The 23964-nt window shown below is 38.1% G+C and overlaps 1 protein-coding gene across 4 annotated transcripts in view; it reads right to left on the bottom strand.

Moving 5' to 3' along the window:
• Positions 1 to 800: 800 nt before the first annotated feature.
• Positions 801 to 23964, bottom strand: part of gli3 (GLI family zinc finger 3) — a 297548-nt gene continuing 274384 nt past the window's right edge. For all 4 annotated transcript variants that reach the window (XM_008112874.3, XM_008112872.3, XM_008112873.3 and 1 more), the window contains 5 exons: positions 21654 to 21803; positions 20447 to 20611; positions 16521 to 16811; positions 12421 to 12748; positions 801 to 9355 (listed from right to left, as the gene is read on the bottom strand). In XM_008112874.3, the coding sequence (XP_008111081.2) occupies positions 7110 to 9355; positions 12421 to 12748; positions 16521 to 16811; positions 20447 to 20611; positions 21654 to 21803 (3180 nt within the window). In that variant the 3' untranslated portion in view covers positions 801 to 7109. The remainder of the gene's footprint in view (positions 9356 to 12420; positions 12749 to 16520; positions 16812 to 20446; positions 20612 to 21653; positions 21804 to 23964) is intronic.

Here is a 23964-nt window from a genome sequence, read left to right as displayed (position 1 = left end):
AGCGGGGAGGACCATGTGTTTTGTTGCCAAGTTTCGTGGTTCTGGGTTTTGTAGTTTTGCTGTTTTCATTAAGGTAGAAATGGACAAAACAGATATATATATATATATATATATATATATATATATATATATATATTATTACTACTACTGCGTTCTGGGACCACGAGATGCAGAGCCAATTTTAAGAAATGGGGCTACAAAGTGGAGTTCACAACATGCGAGTGTGGAGAAGAACAAACCACAGACCACTTATTGTAATGCAGTGTGAGCTCTGCCACATGCACTATGGAGGACCTTCTTTCGGCAACACCAGAGGCACTCCAAGTGGCCAGCTTCTGGTCAAAGGAAATCTAGTATGTCAAGTTTTTTAACTTTGTTTGTTTTTAAAATACATTATAACTGTACCCTCAATTAGCTTCCGACATGATAAAAATAAATAAATCTGTCATCATCTTGAGTGTTGAAGATGTGTTTCATACAGGATAGGTGATGCACTCTGTAGAAGTTGAGTCTCAGATTCCATGCCTCTCCCTCATCCCATGATCTTTCACAGAACTCTCCCCAAATATCTCTGCAAATAACCAGTAACAAGGGCTAGAGCAGTGGTTCTCAACCTGGGGCCCCAGATGTTTTTGGCCTACAACTCCCAGAAATCCCAGCCAGTTTACCAGCTGTTAGGATTTCTGAGGGTTGAAAGCCAAAAACATCTGGGGACTCCAGGTTATGAACCACTGGGCTAAAGGCTTGTCAAATTTGAGAAATAATTTGTCCATAAAATAAAAATAATCAGAGAACATAAGTACAAATGATGTTTTATTGACATTGTAAGAAACATTTTCTCATTACAAAAGTGGTTCTGAAAGCCTAAGTACAGTTGATATGTACACAGTGCTACAGACCCTTAAGGGTGATCTAAGGCTCAAAGAACATCAGATCATAAATGCAGATTTATCAAATGAAGACCACAATGGTCTCTTACATTTGAACACTAGTTCTACTGAATGTAAATGTATTTACACATTTTTTTTTTAAAAAAAGAGATTACACTTTTTATAAAAGTTAAAAAAAAGCTGAGGTGAAAAAATGAACATGTGTTTTTTATCTTACATGTCTGCAAACTTAACAACAGCGAACTTTCCCGAAGAGGACATTCAGTTCCTACATGTACAATGACATGTCAATGTCCAAAATACACTAGACAATATTCAGACAGTCTTATTAACAGTGATATGTGCTATTATGTAAGCATAGCCTTATAGGTAAAATTTGGCACTGTTTATTCATGTTTCCTCCCTCTTTTAACCAGTTCATTTCAAAATAAGGCACATCCATTGCAGGAATAAACACTGTTTTTTATTTGACAAGTCAAAGTGAATAGATGGTAGGACTGTGACTCATCCAATAGTCTAACTTACTGAGAAAGAATGAAACAGTCTATACACCTAAAGATCAGAAAATAACTCTTTAATACCTAGTACCATTATGAAGACAACCCTTAGCAAGAATAGCAATCCAAACAGCAGTATTGATGATCAAACCCATTGCATTGGATTTCATTACTTTCTGGAATACTTCTTACTGCCCAAACCTAGCCATGTTTACTCAAACATAACCCAAACTGACAGGGTTGTCTTAGCAAGTATGCTTAAAATGGCAAACAATGGCTATCCTTTTGTACATTCAATTGTACCTTTTGTAGGCAACTGATAACAAAGAGTAACACCGCTGAAAATGGAGAGGAAATATTTCACGGATTCACCATGGAACAGTATTTGTTAAAAAAATCAGTAGAATGACACCTCCTGATTGTTCTGTTGTGCAGCTGCTAAGTATTAGACGACAGTGGTAGAAACTATATGTTTATAGTAGCCTTTTTCAGCTTTTTGCCTACATGTGCTGGGTTATAGCTATCATCATCTCTGTGGTGGCTGGGGAGTGATGGTATTGTAGTCCAACCCAGCCGGAAGGCACCAGGTTGGAAAAGGCTAATTTATATGTTCCCCTTTTCCCAGTTATGGATGCTACAATCCAAAACCAAGTCATACAGGTGGGATCGCCCACTGCTTAAATTGATACACAAACAGAAATAACTATGTGGCATGTGCCAATTATCGTTTTAGCATATCATGCCCATCTCAGCCCTGGAGTGGTGCAGTGTATAAAATATTCAATCAAATGTGCTTTTCCTTTGAAATTGTAGCTGAACTCATTATTAGGGTAGGTAAAATTCCATATAAAATTAAAATAAAGGATTGTAAGTGGAAATGAATACCTTGGACAGCTTAACTAGATCATGTGCTTCAAGAAGTTTCAGGACAGAGTTGTTCTGAGAATGCTTGGGAGTTACCCTCAGTGGTAGGCCCCGTACGGACTGAGCATCTGGAAGATACTCAGGTTTAGTGTCCGACAAGTCTGCAAGAGTCAACATCTTCTCTTAGACTGATTAGGATTCAGTGGGAAGTGAAGTGAGGGTTAACAGCACTCCAGCTGCATTCATACCTACCCCTCTACAGCACTGCCCAGATGAACCCTGGGGAAATTCGGAAGGCTGTTTGGCATTAAACTAGCAATTAAGTGTGTGTCAAGTATGCAAGGTCAAGTATGCAAGGAGGCTTCCTGCAATTTCATTTACTCCAGATCTTGAGGCATGAGGGCCCACAATGTGGCAACTGTATATTTAGACTACTAACAATTTATAAAGTCACTCCTTGAGTTTAACATCTTTAAAGTACCATAATGAACTTTTTCTTTACAGTAGAGGTTCATAAACTAAATATGACCTTCCTTCACTAACGTGTGCTGATACTATATACACAAATTTAGAGGGACATCTACGCTATGAACAGAAAAAACTTTGAACTAAAGACCTGCGTCCAATGACATTGCTAAATTATGATGCATGAGCAGTGTTAGTGCAAGAGTGGTATCTAATATATGCTTGGTCATGAAAACAGTTGTCTAAGAGGTTATGGAAAGTACAAACTGGTTCATAATATCTTGCACAATGGTATAATCTAACACAACTGTCATAATGAGGGTTTTTACTATGCAACATTTATTTGGATTTAGACATAAGGCAACATACCTCAATTGATGTATTCTCATGTCAGTTTCACTAATAGCTGTCTATGAGTTCACACACATTGATGGACCCACTTTGTTCTGGAGGGTACAGTGGAATAATGGGAACAGTGTGGAGCTCAATTTCTTCAAGTATCAGCTATTGCAGCTCAATACATATATCTAAGTACCTTCAGTTATAACACACATATACAAAAAACATGATTCCACAGAGGCTGTAGAGTAGTGCTTCTCAACCTGTGGGTCCCCAGATGTTTTGGGCTTCAACTCCCAGAAATCCTGGTAAACTGGCTGGGGTTTCTGGGAGTTGTAGGCCAAAGCACCTGGGGACTCACAGGTTGAGAACCACTGCTGTAGAGGCTGTAAGCATTAGAAAAAAATGCTATGTTTTATATACCGGAGTTAGCTACTACTTTCAACTCAGAATGAAATACAGCATTAAGCATGCTAGACTGAATTCAGACTTAGGCATACCTGAGAATAGATCCATGGAAATAAATCTTGTTTGTCAATAATAACTTTAAGTACTCAGTAAGTGTACTCGAAGTATGATTAAGTCTGGATCCAACCTATTGAACTTTAGAGTGAAACATAATATTCAATACAAAGTAGTAATTAACTCAAGTATATAAAAGAGTAACATATACTGTTTATTAATGTAAATAGCGTTATTCCCATTTAAGAAAAAAAACATGCCAAAGAGGAACCCTCCTTTCAGTGGATAATCTTTATGCCAATGATTGCCAAGAATATTCTCTGAATTATCAGGAATATTCACATGGATGGTTATTTTCAGACACCACAGCTCACATCGCTATATAAATATATTTTCAGTGTCCTCTGTTTGAGTAGACAATATATCAATTTAAATGTAACATTTGTCAGCCCACTGGAAAAAACATGAGTAAATGAAAACATCATTTCAACTATTCTCCTGAAAGGAAAACTTAAATATAACAGAGGAACATCTTCTAAAATGTGGCCAATAGTCGTAATATTACTGAAAGTGTTTAGATATAGCAAATTATTATAAAGTCCACCAGCACGGGAAGATTTGGAGGTGGTGGCAATGGGGGAATAAAGCCTATTTTATATATATATAAAAAAGCAGAGTTGCAAAGTATCTCTGAAAAGAGCCTTTTGTTTCTCCCATGAATTTATAATTTGCCTGTACCATGGATCAGTAAGAAGCATGTGGTTGCCATTAAGATAAGAAGCAGAGAACCACAATCAGACACAAACAACGAAGCACATTTAAGCCCAACAATTGTACTTAATTTGTTGCTGCGGTGTGAAATAGAACTGGAAAAAGAATGTAAACAGTAGTGAAAAAATGTAAAAAGAAATAAACTGGACCCCAGATGTCAAACCAACTGAGCGTACTGGATCTCCAAAATGGAAACAGATTTGTCATAAAGACATTGTAAACTTTACATGACGACATTAATTGTGAGCAACAGTCTTTGTATTTGGGCAGATTTCTGCTGATGTAAAGATAAAGGTTTTCCCCTGATACTACGTCTAGTCATGTCCGACTCTGGGGGATGGTGCTCATCTCCATTTCTAAGCTGAAGAGGCGGTATTGTCTCCAAAGTCATGTGGCTGGATGACTGAATGGGGCGCTGTTACCTTCCCATCAAAGCAGTACCTACTGATCTACTCACATTTGCATGTGCCACCAGGGGTTCTCTACTGATGTAGAATAACAGAAACACTATCTTGGTGGTGGAACTAGTTCTGGTCTACCAAATGTAGTGTCGAATACCCCATTTACAAGGAAATGCCACTTAAAAAGAGAAATCACAGCTTTCTGTACAAGATATATTTGTATAACTAGCCTTTGAGTTTTATATCTCTCTGATATTCTGCATGCTCTGTTTGTTCAATGGGCATTCTTATAGTGCCTCTGCATGTATTGTTTTGGTAGCCTGTTTTGCTATTGACTTCCCTGTTAAAATGCAAGAGGCGGTTATTTCACTCATGACTCATTTATATGTGCTTCTCATAGAGAACAGTATGGACCCCAACATCATAATGGTGGATTACATAGAATTCTGTTGTGCGTTTTGTTGCCTTGTTTCCAAAATACCTAGGAGCGATTCCTTTGTGCTCTTAAGTTTGAAGAATGCTGGTGTTTGTCTGAGGCTGATAAAAAAGTGGAAGTGAATAGGAAGAAGCCCTTTCTTCAGGCTATAGAGCAGAGATGGGCAATATCTCGGTTTGCCTCTTTTTGTTTCCACAAAAGTAGAAGTTCAACTGCGTTCTCACCACTCTGAGATTGTTATAAAATTAGAAGATTATGGCTCAAAGCTATGTTTATTGCACCCTATGGGATATGTACTTGTTATTAGATGAAGATTTGAATGGCCTCTTTAAATCTAGGTGTCAAACACAATAATCTGAACATGTCTGCGATTAGGACACTTTTAGAAGAACTGAAAGAGTTATGTCTTTATACCGACAGAATGTTTGAGGTGCTTTCCTGTTCACAATCAAGAACTATGGAATGTATTGTTATAATGATATTTTGGAAAATAAAATCCAGCTGGACATACAGAATGACATCAAGGAAATTTTAAGATTCAGCTCTTTATGAAATGTATTCTATTTTTCAATCTAGAGTAGTGGTTTCCAACCTGTATTTCAGATGAATCTGGTTGTTCTTCTGGTTCTACAGTGAGCACACCAGTAATGGAAAATAGCACTTCCTAATAGGAGGTTATATATTATCCCTGACCCTCCCCTACAATATGAACCCAATGTGGTTTCATTTACACTCTCAGTTCATACAGGGAAGGGGTACACATCCTTGTCAGCACTGGGGAGTGTATGTGTTGGCTGTGGGGCTATCCATGAACATGTTTGCACATAGATGTGCACACAGTGGTGTGTGAGTACACACAAAAATCATGGAGCTTTTTCTTTCATTGAGGAGTCCCTCTCCTTTGAGGATTCTGATATAACTTGTTTTCACCATACTATTAGAGAGGTGGAAAATAGGTCATGATGTGGAATAGATAGGGGGCTTACAAGGAAGCAACAGTTTACATTGAAAAATTATTTAAGAATTATTTGTTGTTGGAACTTTGGTAAAATGAGATAATATACTGGGACATTTAGGACCTTTTTTGTATTTTTAAGTTATGCAAATATTTGATATTACTGAATTGTAACATGATACCAATGGGTAATCTTGAATAACAAATCATTTTTTTAAACTTACATTAACTTACTGCAAAAATATTTCCAACCTGTGGTAACTACTCAGAGGGAGGTATGGGATCCATGAAGAGCTACACATAAGGCCCAGGGAGGCACAACCTTTCCACTACTGATAAAGGATGATGAAAAGACCCACCAGTCAGGAAAATACTCTTCATCAACTGTGTGCCCTTAAACAGGGCTTTGAAACTCTGCAGTAGACAGACAATGTGGGAAGTATTCATTGAAGGTAGACAATATGAAATTTACTGGTGGAGAGCAAATGAAATGACATCTCAGGGCATTCGTACCTCCCCCACCCCTTTTAAAATCAATTGTTCACTTTGTTTCAAACCAATTTTTCTGATGAATTTGCATAGGAGATTTGCTAAGTGGATGCAACCCCAAATTTCAGCTTGATATCTAGTAATGCTGTGTATACATGTTAGAAACTGAATGTAAGAATCTGACAACATAATTTCCATTTTCTTTTGAATAACAGGAAGTTGTAACATTTCATCAGAACTTCATCAAAAATAAACCCACATGCACATCACAATTTTACATTGGTTTACAATTAAAAAATAAACACATAGAAGTGTTGTCATTAAAAATAATGAAGGGAATTGCGGGTGTAACAATACTGATTCAAAACTGAAATGGAAGACAGTTTCTCCCTAGAACACTTTAGGGTTTTTCAGTCCTTATTCCATAAAAGGAATATACATGAAACACATCCCATTTAAGTGAGATGAGACTGCTAAAGTACTTAAAACAACTAAAAAAATTGACTTTTAAAAATCTTTCACCTTTTAAGTTGTTCATAGCTATTGCATAACAGCAAGAAACTTGCTTTCTTCAGCAAGTGAGGTTAATAAAGAATTCATGTCCCCAATAGCCATGTTGGTTGTGCTTATGGGCATTGCTGGAAATGTAAGAGACGCTCGGGGAGTGGTGAGACGGGAGGAATTGTGGGAGAAATTCTGGGTGATGCTGGGACTTAGGGCTCCTGAAATTAAGCTGGCATGATCACCATCATCTATGATAGCATCAAAATCGATCTGCACGCCTTCAAGGCTGTTGGTGTCAACAGTGCTTGTCACCTGGTTGGCCCCTGGAGAGAGAAGCTCTGATGAATTTGCATCACTAGTCCCCTGCAGGAGGCAGTTGGCTTCTGAAAGGGGGAAAGCCCCTGTTTTCAAAGCTTGCTGGATAAACCCTGTGGTTTGGTCATACAACTGACCAGAGTAATTCTGCATATTAGAACAGAATTGTTGCGACTGACTTTGAGACTCTACTTTGATGCCATTGACCTTGTGTGCCTGGCTGGCATCCCTACCATGTCCCTGTTGCACGGAATTATTCCTCACCATGTTCTGCATTCTGCCACCACAATAGCTCACACAGGGCTGGTAACCTCTGCCTATCATCAAACCTGAAGGTTGGATCCCAACGTTTTCGGAAAGTGGCAGATAACTCTGTGACCCTTGGTGAAGGCTGCGTTGTGAGGGAGCAGTGACTTGCTCTAGCATTGTTTTACTGGAATGGTCTACTTCATGGTAGTGACTGACTTCATCTGCTGATTGATGAGGAAAGTACTCTTGGAGGACCATGTTTCTGCTCTGCATCTTATTCATTACACTGGCAGATGGCTCATCTGATACCACAGGGCAGCCAAAATTGTGCTGGTTCCCATTAGCTAACATATAATTGTTTCTCACCTTTTGCCCTTGAACCACCATTTCAGAGGTATGGTCCATTGGTTGTCTGCCAGTACTTTCACTATATAGTTGTACCTTACTAGACTGAAAGTGGTAAGAACGGTTGGTGTCACCGTTATTCATGGCCATGTTATGTTGTAAATTGCAAGAGCCATTGCTGTCTAGTAGATGCCTGTAGCCATTTTGTTGAGTCATAACATTTCTTTCCAGCCCATTGTTCTGCGACTGGACAACTAGGTTATTATAGAACCCAGGGGTTTGATTTTGCTGGATCAGAGATCGCTGCCCACATTTTAATCTTGATGGAGACAATTCAGAACTTCCTGAGCTTACTTCATTCCACTGAATTGGCAGATCATTTTTACTGGCTTCTGGCGGGGTTTGCTCAAAGCTGTTGTTGTTCCCTATTACTGAACTGTTATGCCCTTTGTTGTTATCTAATCCACCATTTGGCATTTGGTTGTACATTTGATTCTGAGAATTCAGATATTGGACCACATCATCTGGCAGAAGATCTTCATCATTCAAATTGCCATCTGCCTCCATGGTAGCAACCTCCATAGCCACATTTTCAGAGATGCTTGGAGGACATGGTGAACAGAAGTTGCGAAACAAGCCACCATCAGATCGTGTGTAGTTTTGAAGGACAAAGTTGCGTTTTTCCGCAGAGGGAGGCAAAGCAGGAGGGTTAAAGCAATTGAGGCTGTTGAAACGCTGCACTCTGGGGAAAGAAAGATTCTCAGAGACTAGTCTCACAGGATCACTGGCTCTCCTTGTACCATTCCCCATCACATCATGAGGCAGTAAGTGTCTCCTGCTGTAACCATTTGTCCCACCATCACTACATCTTCTAGGAGAATTAGCGGGGGGCAGTGGTGACATTCCAGATTCCCGGCAGTCACCCAACAGTGCCATTCTTGTTTTCAAGGTCATCCTCTCCATATTAGGTAGTGGTGTTGGTGGAGGTCCACCAGTAGCTGCTGCATATTTTGCTTTCAGCCTATACTGTTGGGCAGGGGTAAGGCTGAGAAGACCCGGTAAGCCGTCACACTGGCTGACTTCGCTAGATCGCCTTGAGGCATCAGTTGAAATGGGGTCATAGGAATCAGCCACACTGATATTCTGGAGCCTTCCCTCACCCTGAGAAGCACTGCTGGATCTGCGACTAGAGAAGCAAGGTGAAATTCCAGAGGACCTACGGCTGCTCATGTAGGCTGAGCTGATTGTGCTGGTATTGCTGTCCCTTCTGTTCAGCATGTTTAACACAGTGATATCCGTGTTTGTGAGTTCATTTTTGTGGGTTAGGATAGCCATGTTTCCTCCTAGGCTACAGCTGTTGTTTGACTGAGTACCTGTGAAAATATTCCAATAAAAAAGAAAATAATAAATTTGATCAAATTAAAAACTGATCCTGAGAAATATAAAAATGGCATGGAAAATGTTACAGGTATTTTCAGAAATCACTCTTATACTGCCAGAGGGGTCATAGGGCTAAATGCATTTTTGGATAGAGGCACACAAATTCATGAATATTGCTCAAGATTCAAACAACAGTCATAATGCAACCCAGAATGAAGTTGGCTTCATTATTACTACAGTGGTCCAGTCCATAATGTAGTATAAATCTACGCCTGCATTGTTTTACTTCAAACTCATATTCAGGTGTCAAGGTCACATGACTGAATATAACAATACTGCTGTATAAAAACAAAACAAAATCTGTACACAAAATAAAAAACACACAAATTCACAGTAAAAATGGACATGTTAAGGAAAAAATAGACTGCAGCACAACTCTTGTGCCAAATATCTAACTTTCTACATAGAAATATTTCTTTCTACTGAGGAATATTCTAAACTTTGAGCCCCCATTTGCAGTTTCAAGATATATTTCTTGCTCTGATGAGAATGAAGCCTATAGTACTAGACTTCATTCTGTGATGGATTATGAGGTACATGGCTTTGTTCTGTTATTTCTTGTGAGATTTCATTAGCTCATTCTATGAAATTATGCAATCTGTTTTAAAGCAGAGTTTTAGCAAATAACCAACTAGATAAAATTAGACTTTGCGAAATAAAAGTCAAAAATTGTTAGAGGTCAAATTTAGGAAAGTTTTCGGAGTATCTTAAACTACAATTACATGTTGTATGGCAGTCAAAATTGTTGTACTGGCATCAGCAGTCGTAACAATTATTAATTTACTTTTATGAAGTTCCTTTTATTACAATGAACCTCAGCCAGGAACACCACAGGCATTCTACATGGATGACTGCAGATGAATAAGTTATGAAACAATGCCAGAAGGAAAAATATTTGGCAGAAATCTAAATCCTCCTATTACAAAATACTGATGAGACCTCTAGGCCTCAATATGTTTTCAGTGTGCTTTGCTTCCTAATTCCATTAATTTTTCACATACATACCTACATATTCCAGAAACAAACTCCAGAAACATGCCCTATCTTCCCTTCTTACTGTTTCCCCATTGCAAAACCTTGCTGTGGGTAAAGACTAAAAGAAGTCACCCAACTGAAGAAACCTTAAACTGAGTAAGTAGAAGTCCTAACTACATTAGCCTTAATCCTATCATGATAGGTCATTTACATCCCATGTTTTCCTTAGAACTGGGACTCAAGACAGCTTGTAAAATGTATTATTTTTATTTTTAAAAAACTCTCAATTGAACCTACTACATAATTGAAACTATTTAAAACAAATCCATTAAAAACAAAGGCTACAAAGCAACACATTATGAAAAGTCCTTCCAGTCAATTCCCTGAAAGACCTGAAAACCTGGTTATTTCAATGTGCTTTTGACTAATGAGGCACAATTTGACGGAGGCCTTTTACCTCCACTATACCCAGCCACTGCACTTAATTACTGGCTCATCTTATTAGTGGCCTTGCAATATATTGCACATGTATAATTTATTGCCTTGCCTCCAATTTTTGAACACGCCCATTACGCCCAGCTATTGGTTACTGGTTATCGGTTGTTGTTGAGTATATGCATTTATGATTTTTATATGTTTTTATGTATTAATTCATTGAATGTATTTTATGTTGTTGTATTTATTGTTGCATTACTGGGCTTGGTCCCCTTCGGGGAGATGGGGAGGGATATAAGAATAAAGTTATTATTATTATTAGTAGTAGTAGTATTCCCAAATATCTGTCAGAACACAAAAGAAATCCACTTGCTAACTGACAGACAGCAAGGAGAACAATTGTTTAACTTTTAAAATGTTTTTAGAATGTATGTTTTAATATGGTCAACAGTTGCACATTGGTTTTAATGCTGACTTTTTGTTTTTAATTGTTATCTAGCTCCCTTGAGTCCTGTCTTAGGGGAAAAGTGACATAAATAAAGTTAATAACAATAGCTGGGATTTTCTATCATCTGCTTAATTAAGTATAGTCACAATCTTGCCTAAGGGCTAATATACATTATCCAAATAAACCATTTACACTGTGTGTTATTCTGCACTAATTTGACTGCTTTTAATATCACAACTGTAATCCATGCAGAATGTGTATTGACAGCCATTTCTACACACTCCCCACAACTCACTTTGAGATAAGATAGGGTGTCCCACCACTTCCACATGATCACTACATGGGATTATTTGTGGCCACGTAACTGCTGCATATTTTTTATTCCCAGAATAAATGGCCAGATCATCCAAGGGCCTTTCTTGTTTTACTGTCAGTCTTATGAGCCACCTTGTATTCTCATTGGATATCCATATCAGCTTCTCACAAACACCTCTCTTTGTTTCCATTTGCATGTGGAAGACCTTTTCCCCTCCTGGCTTCCTGGCGTTGCACTTTCAAGGAGCTAAACACCAAATTCCAAAAGCTAGTATTTTTAAAAACCATGTTTAAGCCCCCAAATATCAAAAAGTCTGTGTTCACTACAAAACTAGAGTGATGTCATGTGGATAAAGGCAAGGATCTGGATCAAGGCAAGGTAGAATTTTTTTGGCTAGTGTGGATCTGGCCTATGTAGTGACTGTGGATACAAAAGTTATATATATATATTTACTAATAAAAACAGTTTTGTATTCATGATTGCTACTTAATCACATTTGAAACACTATTGCTACAACTGTAATTCTCCTCTCACCAACTTCCACCTACTGCATGGGGAGAAAGAGGCCCATTCTCCTGATGGTCATGGCATTTGAAGGATGCTTTTGTTATGTTTGGTGAGTAAAACTAAATATATTTAAGTACACAGAGTTACAATCAAACATAATTATTACCATCACTATATTCCAGCTTCCCCAGGAATAGGTTTCATAGCTTGGAAGAAGCCCACCGACCAGACCCATTCTTGGCTATTCTCAATTTTTCCTCTGAAAATGTAAGGAAACCACATACAAACACAGAAACAGATTATATTAAACATCTCACCATTTCCTATGAGAGGTGGCAAGGTTGGGCCTTTGGAAGGTGGCATGAGGTTCAGTCTTGGAAGCGCTCCATTGATTTGTTTCAGCCTTTCTAACTTGACTTGCTCCATCCATTTGGTCTCTGTCATATTCCTCCTGGCCTGTAAGCCAAGTGCTGTGGTTGCTGTTGAAATGGTAGAGTCCATGATAGGGGTTTCATCTATGACACTGAGGTCTCCTACACTACCTCTACTGGTCAGATTAAGCTCGATCCCATGGTTGGAATAGTTGCTGATGGGGGACTGTTCGCTGCTGCATGTAGACTGACCACCAGGGCTTGGCTGAGATGCCTGTTTGCCGGAAAAGGGGAGAGGAATACAGAAAATATAATTAGAGTATCCCTTGAAAGCATTCAATTAACAAAAAGGCAGGGAATAATGTGAACAAACAAATAAAGAAGATACCTTGCAACAGGGCTGAGAAATAAGAACATGTCATTATTAGAAAACTGACAAAATCAAATGCATGGTTCATCTATCCTGGCATATTACCTCTGAAAGACGCCAATAAAGAATACTATGGAAAAGTTATACAATTACGTAAGATAGAAGCAAAATGCTCTTATGGGCCCGGGCTGTGGCGCAGGAGGGAGAGCAAGCCAGCTGCAATTAACTGCAATGAATCACTCTGACCAGGAGGTCATGAGTTCGAGGCCCGCTCGGAGCCTATATTTGTTTGTCTTTGTTCTATGTTAAAAGGCATTGAATGTTTGCCTAATATGTGTAATGTGATCCGCCCTGAGTCCCCTTCGGGGTGAGAAGGGCGGAATATAAATGCTGTAAATAAATAAATAAATAAATCACTTTAAGTTTCTGGAATGAAAATTTTTTAGGACTTCCTCTGAAGGAGAATGCATGTGTGATTGGTTCCACACTTCAAAGGAGGAGATATATTATCATTTCTGGAGTAATGTTCTCTTTCCCACATACACTCAGTGACATGTGGGAAACAACTACTAAAAATAAAGGAGTCTCAAAATGATGTGGCCCAAATGCCTACCATTGAAAGGAAAACTATTCAAAATCCTGACTATGCCAAAAGTAGTTCTTATGATTGTGGCGACCACGTTCATTTACATTTGAATGGCAGCCTTGTACTGTCAATATAAAACATAAAAATATTCAGAAGAAACTCATTCTTGTGTCAACACTGTCGCCTAAAGGGCTCACTCAAAACAAGCAGCTAGATGTTATTATATTATTATTAATATCATGCTATAATCAAACATGAATTTCTACATGCATTTTGCATGTGGGTAAACATCTAAGTGCTTTCAGAACCAGTGACAACAATGTACATTCTTTTGTTGCAATATTAGAATTTCATAATGGTCCTTCACCTGAAAAGTTTGGTGGGGTTTTAAATTATTTACTTGAAGTATCTTCACTGGTGTAAGATTTTTTGATTAAAAAAATAATTTTATTCAGGAGGACTTTTAAAGAAGAAGGTTTTAAAGATCAAGTCAGAGGCTGCTGTGATTTTAAATTTCGAATCTGTTTCTATGAATTTTTTAAATACAAATGATATTTAATTCTGTTTTAATGTTTGTATATGTGTAGAGTTTAACTGTATTGGAATGCTTTTAATGCTAGCTCCTTCGAGTATCCTTGTGGAGAGAAAAAGTAAAGTATAAATAAACATAATAACAATAATAATAATTATTATTATTTTATTCAGAACAGTACAATAAAATATTTATTTATAAGATTTTCTGATTTTAACTGAAAAACAATTTAATATGGTTTCAGTCTTTTACAATTACTGCCCATGTTGTAGTTTGAACTGAAATCCTCAAGATACAAGGTAAGATATAACATTTCAAAGTAAAATAAAATATTTAAATCAGTTGTATCCCAGTGAATCAGTAAGAACAGCTTACTATATCATGCAAGCTGACCAAAAAAAAACAACAAAAAACACCAAAACTGAAGAGTCAGCAGCTTTTTCAGTTGGGAAATTGCTCACAGCATTCACAAAACAGAAAATGATCACAGATGTGTATGTGAATGTCATGTAACATTGTCACTGACCAGGTTGGACTTTATGCCATTTTGTTAAAAAATGCCCATTTTATGAGCGTCAGGAATGCATTCAATGAAATGTACCAAAATAATAAGCAAATGGTTTTTAAATGTGACAATGAAGGAACTGTGGAGAAGTGAAAATCCTCTCACCTTATTACCCACTGTCCTTAGGAAGTTAGAACAAGTCATCAGATAGAAGAAACAATGAATTAGTATATTAACAAAAATTACATGGTAAATCATACAACACAAGAAGAAACACACTATTAAATCCTACCTGAATGAACAATTTGAGCATGTCCTTCAAATTGTTCATTGTTTAATGTTATGTATGAATTTAATCTTTTACATGATGCAGTCACTCCGATCAACTACACTGCTGAAATCTTATTTTGTGTAGGAAATATTTACAATTAAATTTGAAACTTAAAGCAAACTTAAAACCCAATTATTCCTAAAAACTGCATTTCAGATGCAGGTATAGTGTTCATTAATATGGGAGAGGAGGGATCAATTTACTTTTCCTTTTGGTACAGTACCATGTGCTTTGATGATTCTATATAAATAAATAAAGTGAATTTTACAGGCAGTTATACTGCATATATTGTCCACAATCTGCAACTTCAAATCTCAGTCTATGAACTAATTATCTCCGAAGTTCTAAACATGTTAAAACAGTTCTGTGCCAGAACCTGGAAAAGTTACTTTTGGGGTCTCCAGTTCCCCAAATCCCCCAGCCTTTGGTGATTGGCACTTGCAATACAACAAGTAGAACTTTCCTAAGTTCTGAATTCTGTAACTTCAAATGGCAGATGGAGAGATCATTACAGAACTAAGTGTGTATCCCTCAAAAAGATTTTATTTTACATAGTAAAGCAGAAATAAGGAGAAGTCTCATTCTTGCTAGTCACCCATCTGTGGGAATCTTTTCTGATGGAGAAACAGTCAGCTCCCACATCCATTCTGATGATAAACCTGTACACAGGTTCATTCACTTCAGTGAAAATTGGAGAATATAAGTGAACTTCATTTTGTCCTTTCTTTTTAGTTGACATTTATAACATTTAAATCACCCAGTGTTTTTAGTAATTTAGACTATTTAAACAAAACTTTTATAAATGCTGTTACAAATATAAGAACATTCAACTAAGCCCAAGTTTCTATAAAAGTACGTCTGCTGGCTCAATAGATGGTATTAACAGTGAGATTTAAATTTAAGATCTAAATCCCTCTGCTAGCCTAAACTAGATTTAATCTGCGACCTCATCAGATGGGCAAAATTGCCCGTCCTACAACACTTGAACTTCAGTTGAGGCATGGAGCCTTCTGGCTCCCATCACATGACATCGATCTACTTCTGTCAAGGCTCCGTGCTTTAACAGAACTCCAAGTATGGTAAGGCAACATGGGTTGCTTTTCGTGCTGCATAGGAAACAATGGGGGGAAGCCGGGTGGCAACGCCCCCCCCCCCCCGTGGGATTGGGTGAAGGGAAAGGCGGGCGATGTGGGGTGAATGCCATTGATGAGGTCCTTACTGGAAACTGTTGAATTATAAATCAACACTCATATAAATCCCACTTAATGTGTCTACTTATTAGCAACCCAATTAGCAATTTGCTGCAACTATTTTTAATGTGAATAAATAAAAATTAAACCAAGTTGCCACCAACTAAGGATACAAATCCTAGGAAAAGTTCTCCTGTCCAATTCTTGCTGAAATTGATGGAGATTTCACAAGAACACAGTAGTGTCCTATCCTTTCTCAACTTGCCTCTTCAAGGTAAAATTTCAATCAATATTTTGTAGTAACTACAATGGCAGCCCAGGTCAACAAGTAAGTCTGAGCCAACCATCCACTTCAGTTTCCTGTTCTGGCTGATTACTATCAACCTTATGGAATACTAGGCCAGTTGGATATTTTGTTTTTACCACATTTCATAAGACTTCATGCTGAAGGAAAACAACCTGAAAGTCTAGTTGCAATACATTTTGCAGTCCTCAACAACCTTTACACAAGAAGAATCAAAGTGTTGCATACCATTGGCTTCTCTGACTTGACAGCTTTGACCTGGAGGCATTCTTCACGCTTTGAGGTAGTGTTGCTGAGGTCTTTTTGCTCCCCAATTGCACCCTGAGTCTGATGGCCGGGGGATCTGCTTTGAGAATGGCTGCCTTGGTCTCGAGGTGGGGGGTGCCGTGGGTGGATATCTCCACGCTGCTTCTTGGTAACATGGGCCTCAGGGCCGTGCACAGTCTTTACATGTTTTCGAAGAGAACTAGGATCTGTGTAGCGCTTTGTGCACCCTGGTATTTTGCAGACATAGGGTTTCTGTAAGTGGAAAAAAATGTCCGCGTTCATTTGGGATTGCTCCCTGGTGAAGTTCATGCCATATAAATGATACATTCAAATCCACAGGCTCTGAAATTTTTTTTCCAAGAGGCAATTGGCTTTTACTTCATTCGCTTCCTAGAATGTGAAGACTTAATTATATATGGTAGTTAATCCCATGGGGCAAAACAGAACTAAATTGGATTACATCCAAATACTTCAACCTGTACTCAGAATTTAGTTGGATTAGGTTTTATTTTAAAACCAAATAAATATTTGGCCCTATTTAAGACAGACTAATCAGTTCTAAGTCACTGACTTCAGCTAAAGTCAGGGTGTGTGTGTGTGTGTGTCCCCCTTTTCATAGAATCTTTGAATCACAGAGTTGGAAGAAACCTCACAGGCCATCCAGTCCAACCCCCTGCCAAGAAGCAGGAAAATCTCATTCAAAGCACCCCCGATAGATGGCTATCCAGCCTCTGCTTAAAAGCCTGCAAAGAAGGAGCCTCCACCACACTCCAGGGCAGAGTATTCCACTGCCAAACAGTTCTCATAGTTAGGAAGTTCTTTCTAATGTTCAGGTGGAAACTCCTTTCCTTTAGTTTGAAGCCACTGTTCCACGTCCTAGACTCCAGGGCAGCACAAAACAAGCTTGCTCCCTCCTCCCTATGACTTCCCCTCATGTATTTGTACATGGCTATCGTGTCTCCTCTCAGCCTTCTCTTCTGCAGGCTAAACATGCCCAGCTCATTAAATCGCTCCTCATAGGGCTTGTTCTCCAGACCCTTAATCATTTTAGTCACCCTCCTCTGGACGCTTTCCGGCTTGTCAACTTCTCCCTTCAACTGTGGTGCCCAGAATTGGACACAGTATTCCATGTGTGGTCTGAGCTAGGCAGAATAGAATAGACTTAGTCATGCAAGGGTAGCGTGACTTTATGCAGGCCAAAATTCCATTTGCTTTTTTTGCTGCTGCATCACATTGTAGGCTCATGTTTAACTTGTTGTCCATGAGGACTCCAAGATCTTTTTCACACGTACTGCTGTCGAGCCAGGAGTCCCCCATGCTGTATCTTTGCATTTCATTTTTTTTTTGCCTAAGTGGAGTATCTTGCATTTGTCCATGTTGAACTTCATTTTGTTAGTTTCAGCCCATCTCTCTAATATGTTAAGATCGTTTTGAATTCTGCTCTTGTCTTCTGGAGTGTTGGCTATCCCTTCCTTTTGCCTTACTATGAAAATTTCATTGATTATTAAACACAATACAACAAATATGCTTTTCCATAAGGCCCAGAAAATAGAAAACAAAATGATATTACTTATGAGTAGATGTTTTTTTATTTAAATAATCAAGAAAGGACATGAACAATGTAGGATTATCCAGCAGATGTCACTAGAAAACAGCAATCAAATTCTTCTGAGGACTCCTTTCCGCCTAAGGAAAGATAGATGGATGGACAGATGGAAAGAGATATATATTTCCGTAGTTAATAGTGTTATTGGTCAGGCTCATATCAACTAGAGCAGGCCCTTTGAATCAGTTGCTGAATGGCGAGTCAACATATAGTTGGGGCTCACAATAGGATATACAATAATATGTGTATAGTACTATTTTATGAAAAACCAACATCTTTTATTTTGTTAAGAAGATAAAGGTTCAATTTCAATCTCACAAAAACGGATACATTCTCCCACCATCCCTACCACTTGAACAGAAATATTTGTAAGCATTGGAAAATACGTAAAAGGTGATTAATGTGAAGTAGACTTTTTATGTTAGAATCATCCCTTTCAACCCTAAAAAAACAATTCACATCGAGCTACTCTACACTCTTACACTGATCACACATTGTTGTTAGATTCTGAATTATTATGAAAATATTTCCATAATTCTTAGACTTGAGACTAACGTTTTTGAGTAACACTCCTTGTTGCAGTTCATTGAAACTGAGGGGAATTTTAAAATGGGATTGTGGTATGGAATGGGCATCAGCTGGTGACACAAAAAGTAAGCAAGAGCTTAAGCTGATCTCAGCCCTTTTTCTAATTTTATACAGCAGTATACTATCATACTGATCTAGCAGAGATAAAGAGCAATAGCATGTATAGACATAGAGTGGTATGCTCTTGGTGATATATGGTTGAATAAATCATCATTTACGAAGGATAGTATAAGGATGTATATAGTTTCCTTCCATAAACATTTTGACATTCTCCCTATGAGAAAGACAACATCCTTTTCATGGTGTCAGGAGATTTTGGGGTGGCATGGAGCTAGATCATTGGCTGGCTACAGCTTTGTAGCCAGGTGTAACGGAAAGCTTTATTTTATTGATAATTTTTGCCTATGTTATTTAATGTTGATTTAGAGATAAGAGTGGGCAGAAGTTAGCTACTGATGATTGGCCATGTGTCACCATGGTAACATAGCTGCTTTGGTAGAAATGTAACAATTTCTAAGCTAGTGAAAGGGGCGGAGCTAGCTGGAGGAGAAAAGGAGAGGATGTTTTTAAAAGAGTGGAGTTATGTTGATGTTTCTAGTGAGAGAAACTAGAGAAAAGATGTGTGTGTCTGAGGTTCAGTTATGGTAGTCTCTAGCCGGGTGAGCTAGAAGGAAAAGGAGCCTAGTTTAAGTTTGGGACTTTAGTTGGAATACTGAAGTAAAAAAGTGACTATTATTGAGTCAGATCTGGGTTTTCTAGTGAGGTAGAACTAAAAAGAAAAGGAATAGGGGAGAGACAAAGTTTCAGTCAAGTGGTTAATGTTGAAGAATGAAAGATATGTTTGATATTGTATATATGTGAAACTGAAGAAGTAAACTATTGACACAAGTTACGATTGTTGGACTGAAGTAACCATAAATAAATAGTTCTCTGTTTCAAATAAAGAAAGTGCTTCTGAGTGGTAAATTGCTTGACTTAGTATCAGTAGAAGATTTGTCTCAAATATTGCCCCTCAGTGACTCATCATATTGTACATGCACACGTACAGACTCAAGGGTTTATAACTGGCAGTGGCTGGGATCCTGAAAGTAGGATTGCCCCCTGCCTGGTTGTGAAGTGGAACCTTGCACCAGGCAACAGAGAATTTCCCCCAATCGTCAATGAAAATGCTTTTAATGCTTTGTAACTCAATGACAAACTACAACATTATTACAACAAAAAAGGAACTATTTTCTAAGCAACCAATGTTTTGGGTCCAGTTATAGAAATCTGTACTTATATACCCTTGACACCACCCTCTGATACCAGGGAGGACACAGGAAAGTGATTGAGATCGCCATAGAAGAAAGAAAGTGGACACATCCTTATACCACCTTCTTTATAGTGAACAATTCATATGAAATTTGCACAGACTGGCACTATCCTATTATTCAAACATAGGATACTACGACCCTTTAGATGTGACAGATTATGGAAAATAAATCAGAGACCTTTTCCAAAATAACTTTTAAAATGTTTTAAAAATGGAATACTATTGTTGAAATAATTTCTTGTCATATATTTGTAAGAAAAAACATGAACTCTTTAATGCCTTCAAAGCTTTCTTGGTATGTATTTTATGATACATTCTTTTGCCAGGATTATGTCTATAAATGGTGGGGGATTTTTACTATCCATGTGGTTCCTTCCTTACCTCATTGGAATGAGTTCTGTTTTGGTGCTTGGCACGATCAGATGCATTGGAAAATGCTTTGTTGCAGCCTTCATGTTCGCAGACATATGGTTTCTCTCCAGTGTGAGATCTCAAGTGGGTTTTCAAGTTTTCCAGCCTGGAGTAGGCTTTTGTACAACCTTCAAACTGCAAACAACATGTCAATGTGGAGTATTTCAAACACTTGGGATTACAGAAAAGGAGGGGCCGGGCTGGAGGGATAAGCAAATGAAACAATACCACATCAAAGGAAAAGCAGGGTTTTTTAAAGTCATAAAACCAAGATGTTCAAGGTTTTAACCCCCCCCCCCCATTTCCCCTTTGTTTGGACCCATTATAAGCTTCAAAAATATGTAAGTAAAATAAAGTCTATCTTGAATATCATTATTTAAGGGAGGGTTATTAATGCAATTCCAATTTTGCAATCATAAGCATACTTACTTGATAATGTGAGGTCTACTCCTAAGTAAACTTCCAATGATCTGGCTGTTAGTCTGTGCGTGTGCATGTGTGTGTGTGGAAGTACATTCCTTGTTTGCATTTAGTTCAAACTAAACATCCAGATGGAAAAGGTTATCTAAAAAGCAATTGTTGGGCTTATCTAAACATTCTAAACTGCCTCCCCCACCCAGACTCTGAATTCATATGGAATTTACTTTTGCAAAATGTGGTGACTGTTACTGACATATACAGGGGTTAAAAAAGCTAAACAAATAGGATTGTTCTACCAATAGCAGCTTTCTTTAAAAAAATATCTGTCGGGGGCACTTAACACTAATCCTAAAAGATCTGCATTGACATTTTATCTGTTTTGGGTCTGAAATCAAGATGGTTGTTGTGACTTACAAAGACCAAAATGGCTTGATCCCAGGAATCTGAAATACCACTTCCTCCTATAAAAACCAGCTGATGTTTCAGGGAGCAGGGGAGACCCTGCCAACATATTACTATATCTTATTGTTTCATGGTCATCTTTTCACCCATCATGGATTTCTTTTTTTTAAAAAGCAGGACATAAATTCTAATAAACAAAATAATAAATATTTGCCCCTCCATGTGTGACTAACTGGAAATGGGAAGGTGGCATTGCTTTCACACACTGCTTTGGTACTTCCCAGAATCTGACTAGGCAATAACAGAAATGCTAACATAGAGACTTTCTTTTCTTTTTTATGAATGTGTTACTCACAGTGCATTTGTGTGGCTTTTCTCCTGTGTGCCTCCTCATGTGAACAACCAGCATGTACTGGGCTTTGAATGGCTTCTGCTCTCGGGAACAATCCAGCCATCGACATACAAACTCTTTTTTCTCCCCGTGTATGTGATCATTGTTTATATGCTGTATGGATAAAAATAATATTAAAGATCAATTCTATTGATATTTAGAATGTGCTTAAAAACCACACTGAGTCTCGATTTGCCAAAACAAAAAATACAATGTAGATTTTATACATGGAATATTGTCTATATATGTATTTAACAAAGGAGACTCAAAGCAGCTTACATTAAAAGCATTTCAATACAATTTAAAATCCACAAATATACAAACATTGAAAAAGAATTAAACATAAATAGAATTAAAAAATTAAATTAAATTAAAAATCCATAAAACTGCTTATAAACTCACTCTTCCTTGGGCAACCTCCAAGGGCTCGCAATTATGTGACCCTCAAGGTGTTGTCCTACCATTCCAGTGCACTGGCTAAACTAGGATTTATGGAAGTTACAGATCAGTAGCACCCAGAGGGCTATGTAATTCCCATCCCTGTGACTGGATAAACTTGTCTGCTACAGCATAGGCCTCCAGCTCCAGTTAAGTGTAGGGGAAATTTCTCTTTAGGGTTCAATGAATAAAGGCTTAGTTGATCGAAGGAATCGGTTATTTAAAAAGAAGCAGCATCAGGTAAAGCACACAATAGCTGTCTGAAATGAAAACTGAGTCAATCAAAGCTTACATAACCAACGTATAAAACTGTACAACAACAGCAACAATGAGCCAATGCAAAAACCTATAACAAAAATAAAAACCAAACAATAGTAAACAAGTACCAATTCCAAATTACATGTCAGCTCAAACTAATATTGTCATCATTAGAATCTAACCAGGCTAAGCTAACTTGTTCTTGCTTTTTCCCTGAAATTTCTAAGAGCCACGGTAAAGCTGATTGGATACTACTGTCTGTTACAGTCTGAAAACATACAACAATGGATAGTCTACTATAATAATTAATGATTGGATACAAGACACACTAGAGAAAATAAGGAAAGTGGTAATGCATATTAATATCACTATGAATATGGAGGACAAGAAAAGAATTGGGGGCAAGAGAATTGTGGCATAAGTCGTGGCAGTACAACTTTAGACTTCCTTGGATCGAAGTAATTAGATCCATTATAATCTGGCTTCAGGTGTGGATGGAAACAGTCTTGATCACCTTGGTAAATGACCTATGCAGGAACTGGATAGGGGAAGTGTATTCCTCTTAGTTCTGCTAGGCCTCTCAGCCTTTATATTATAAATCGTAGCATCTTGCTTGAACGTTTGGCATATATTGAGTCTTACGATGCTGTATCATGGCCGAACATTCCCAAAAGGGGCTGTTGGGGAATTGCTGTGTAGCACGATAGCCATTACCCTATACGATCAATGCTGTCCCCTTTTAACATCCACATGAAGCACTGCAGGCAGTCAACCAGTTTGGAAGGAGTTTGGTCTCACATCTGTGTTGATGATACAACATTCTGATTTTCACAACAGATGCAAAGGTATCTATGGAAGTTCTGAATCATTGCCTAGTTGCAGTAAAGGATTAAATGTGGGTGAAAACTGAGCTCAGTCCAGAGGGTAAAGAAATTGTTGGTTGGCAGAAAGGTCAAGCTCAGATAGGAATTCCAACCTGTTTTGGATGGGGTTACACTCCCTGTAGAAGAACAGGCTATCAATCTGAATGTTTTCTTGTACACAAAATTTTTGCTAAAATGCCATGTTGGTACTGTGGCTAGGAGGATCTGTTTTGACTGGAGAGTCTACAACTCTCCATTGGATTGACCACAGTAATTTATGTTTTTAATTATCTCCTGATTAGACTGTTGAAATCCTCTCTTCTTGGGGATACCTTTCAAAAGTGAAAGGTACAGGAAGCACAAAATGCAGAGATCATATATGCTCCAGTGGCCACATATTGCAGTGGTTTCCAGATTGGTTCCAAGCTTACTTCAATCTGCTGGTTTGAAACCTGTCTTGAAGCCAGAATATCTGCAAGATTGCCTCATCTCATATGAGACTAAAACTGGAGATCCTCTTTGAAGGCTTCATTGCAAGTCCCTCAACTCAAAGAGGCTAATTGGTGAGTGATACTGAAAGAACAAAAACCAAAAATGGTGGAGAAAGGTCTCTACCAGCAGGTAGGCAGGCAGACTATTAAATTTACTGCTGCTATTTCCCATGCTGGAATGCATGTGTTTTCAGCAGAGGAAGAAAGATTAAACCTCCCCTGCCC

Source organism: Anolis carolinensis, chromosome 6 (assembly GCF_035594765.1).
Source record: "Anolis carolinensis isolate JA03-04 chromosome 6, rAnoCar3.1.pri, whole genome shotgun sequence".
Classification (NCBI taxonomy): domain Eukaryota; kingdom Metazoa; phylum Chordata; class Lepidosauria; order Squamata; family Dactyloidae; genus Anolis; species Anolis carolinensis.
This window is presented reverse-complemented; position numbering and strand designations above follow the sequence as displayed.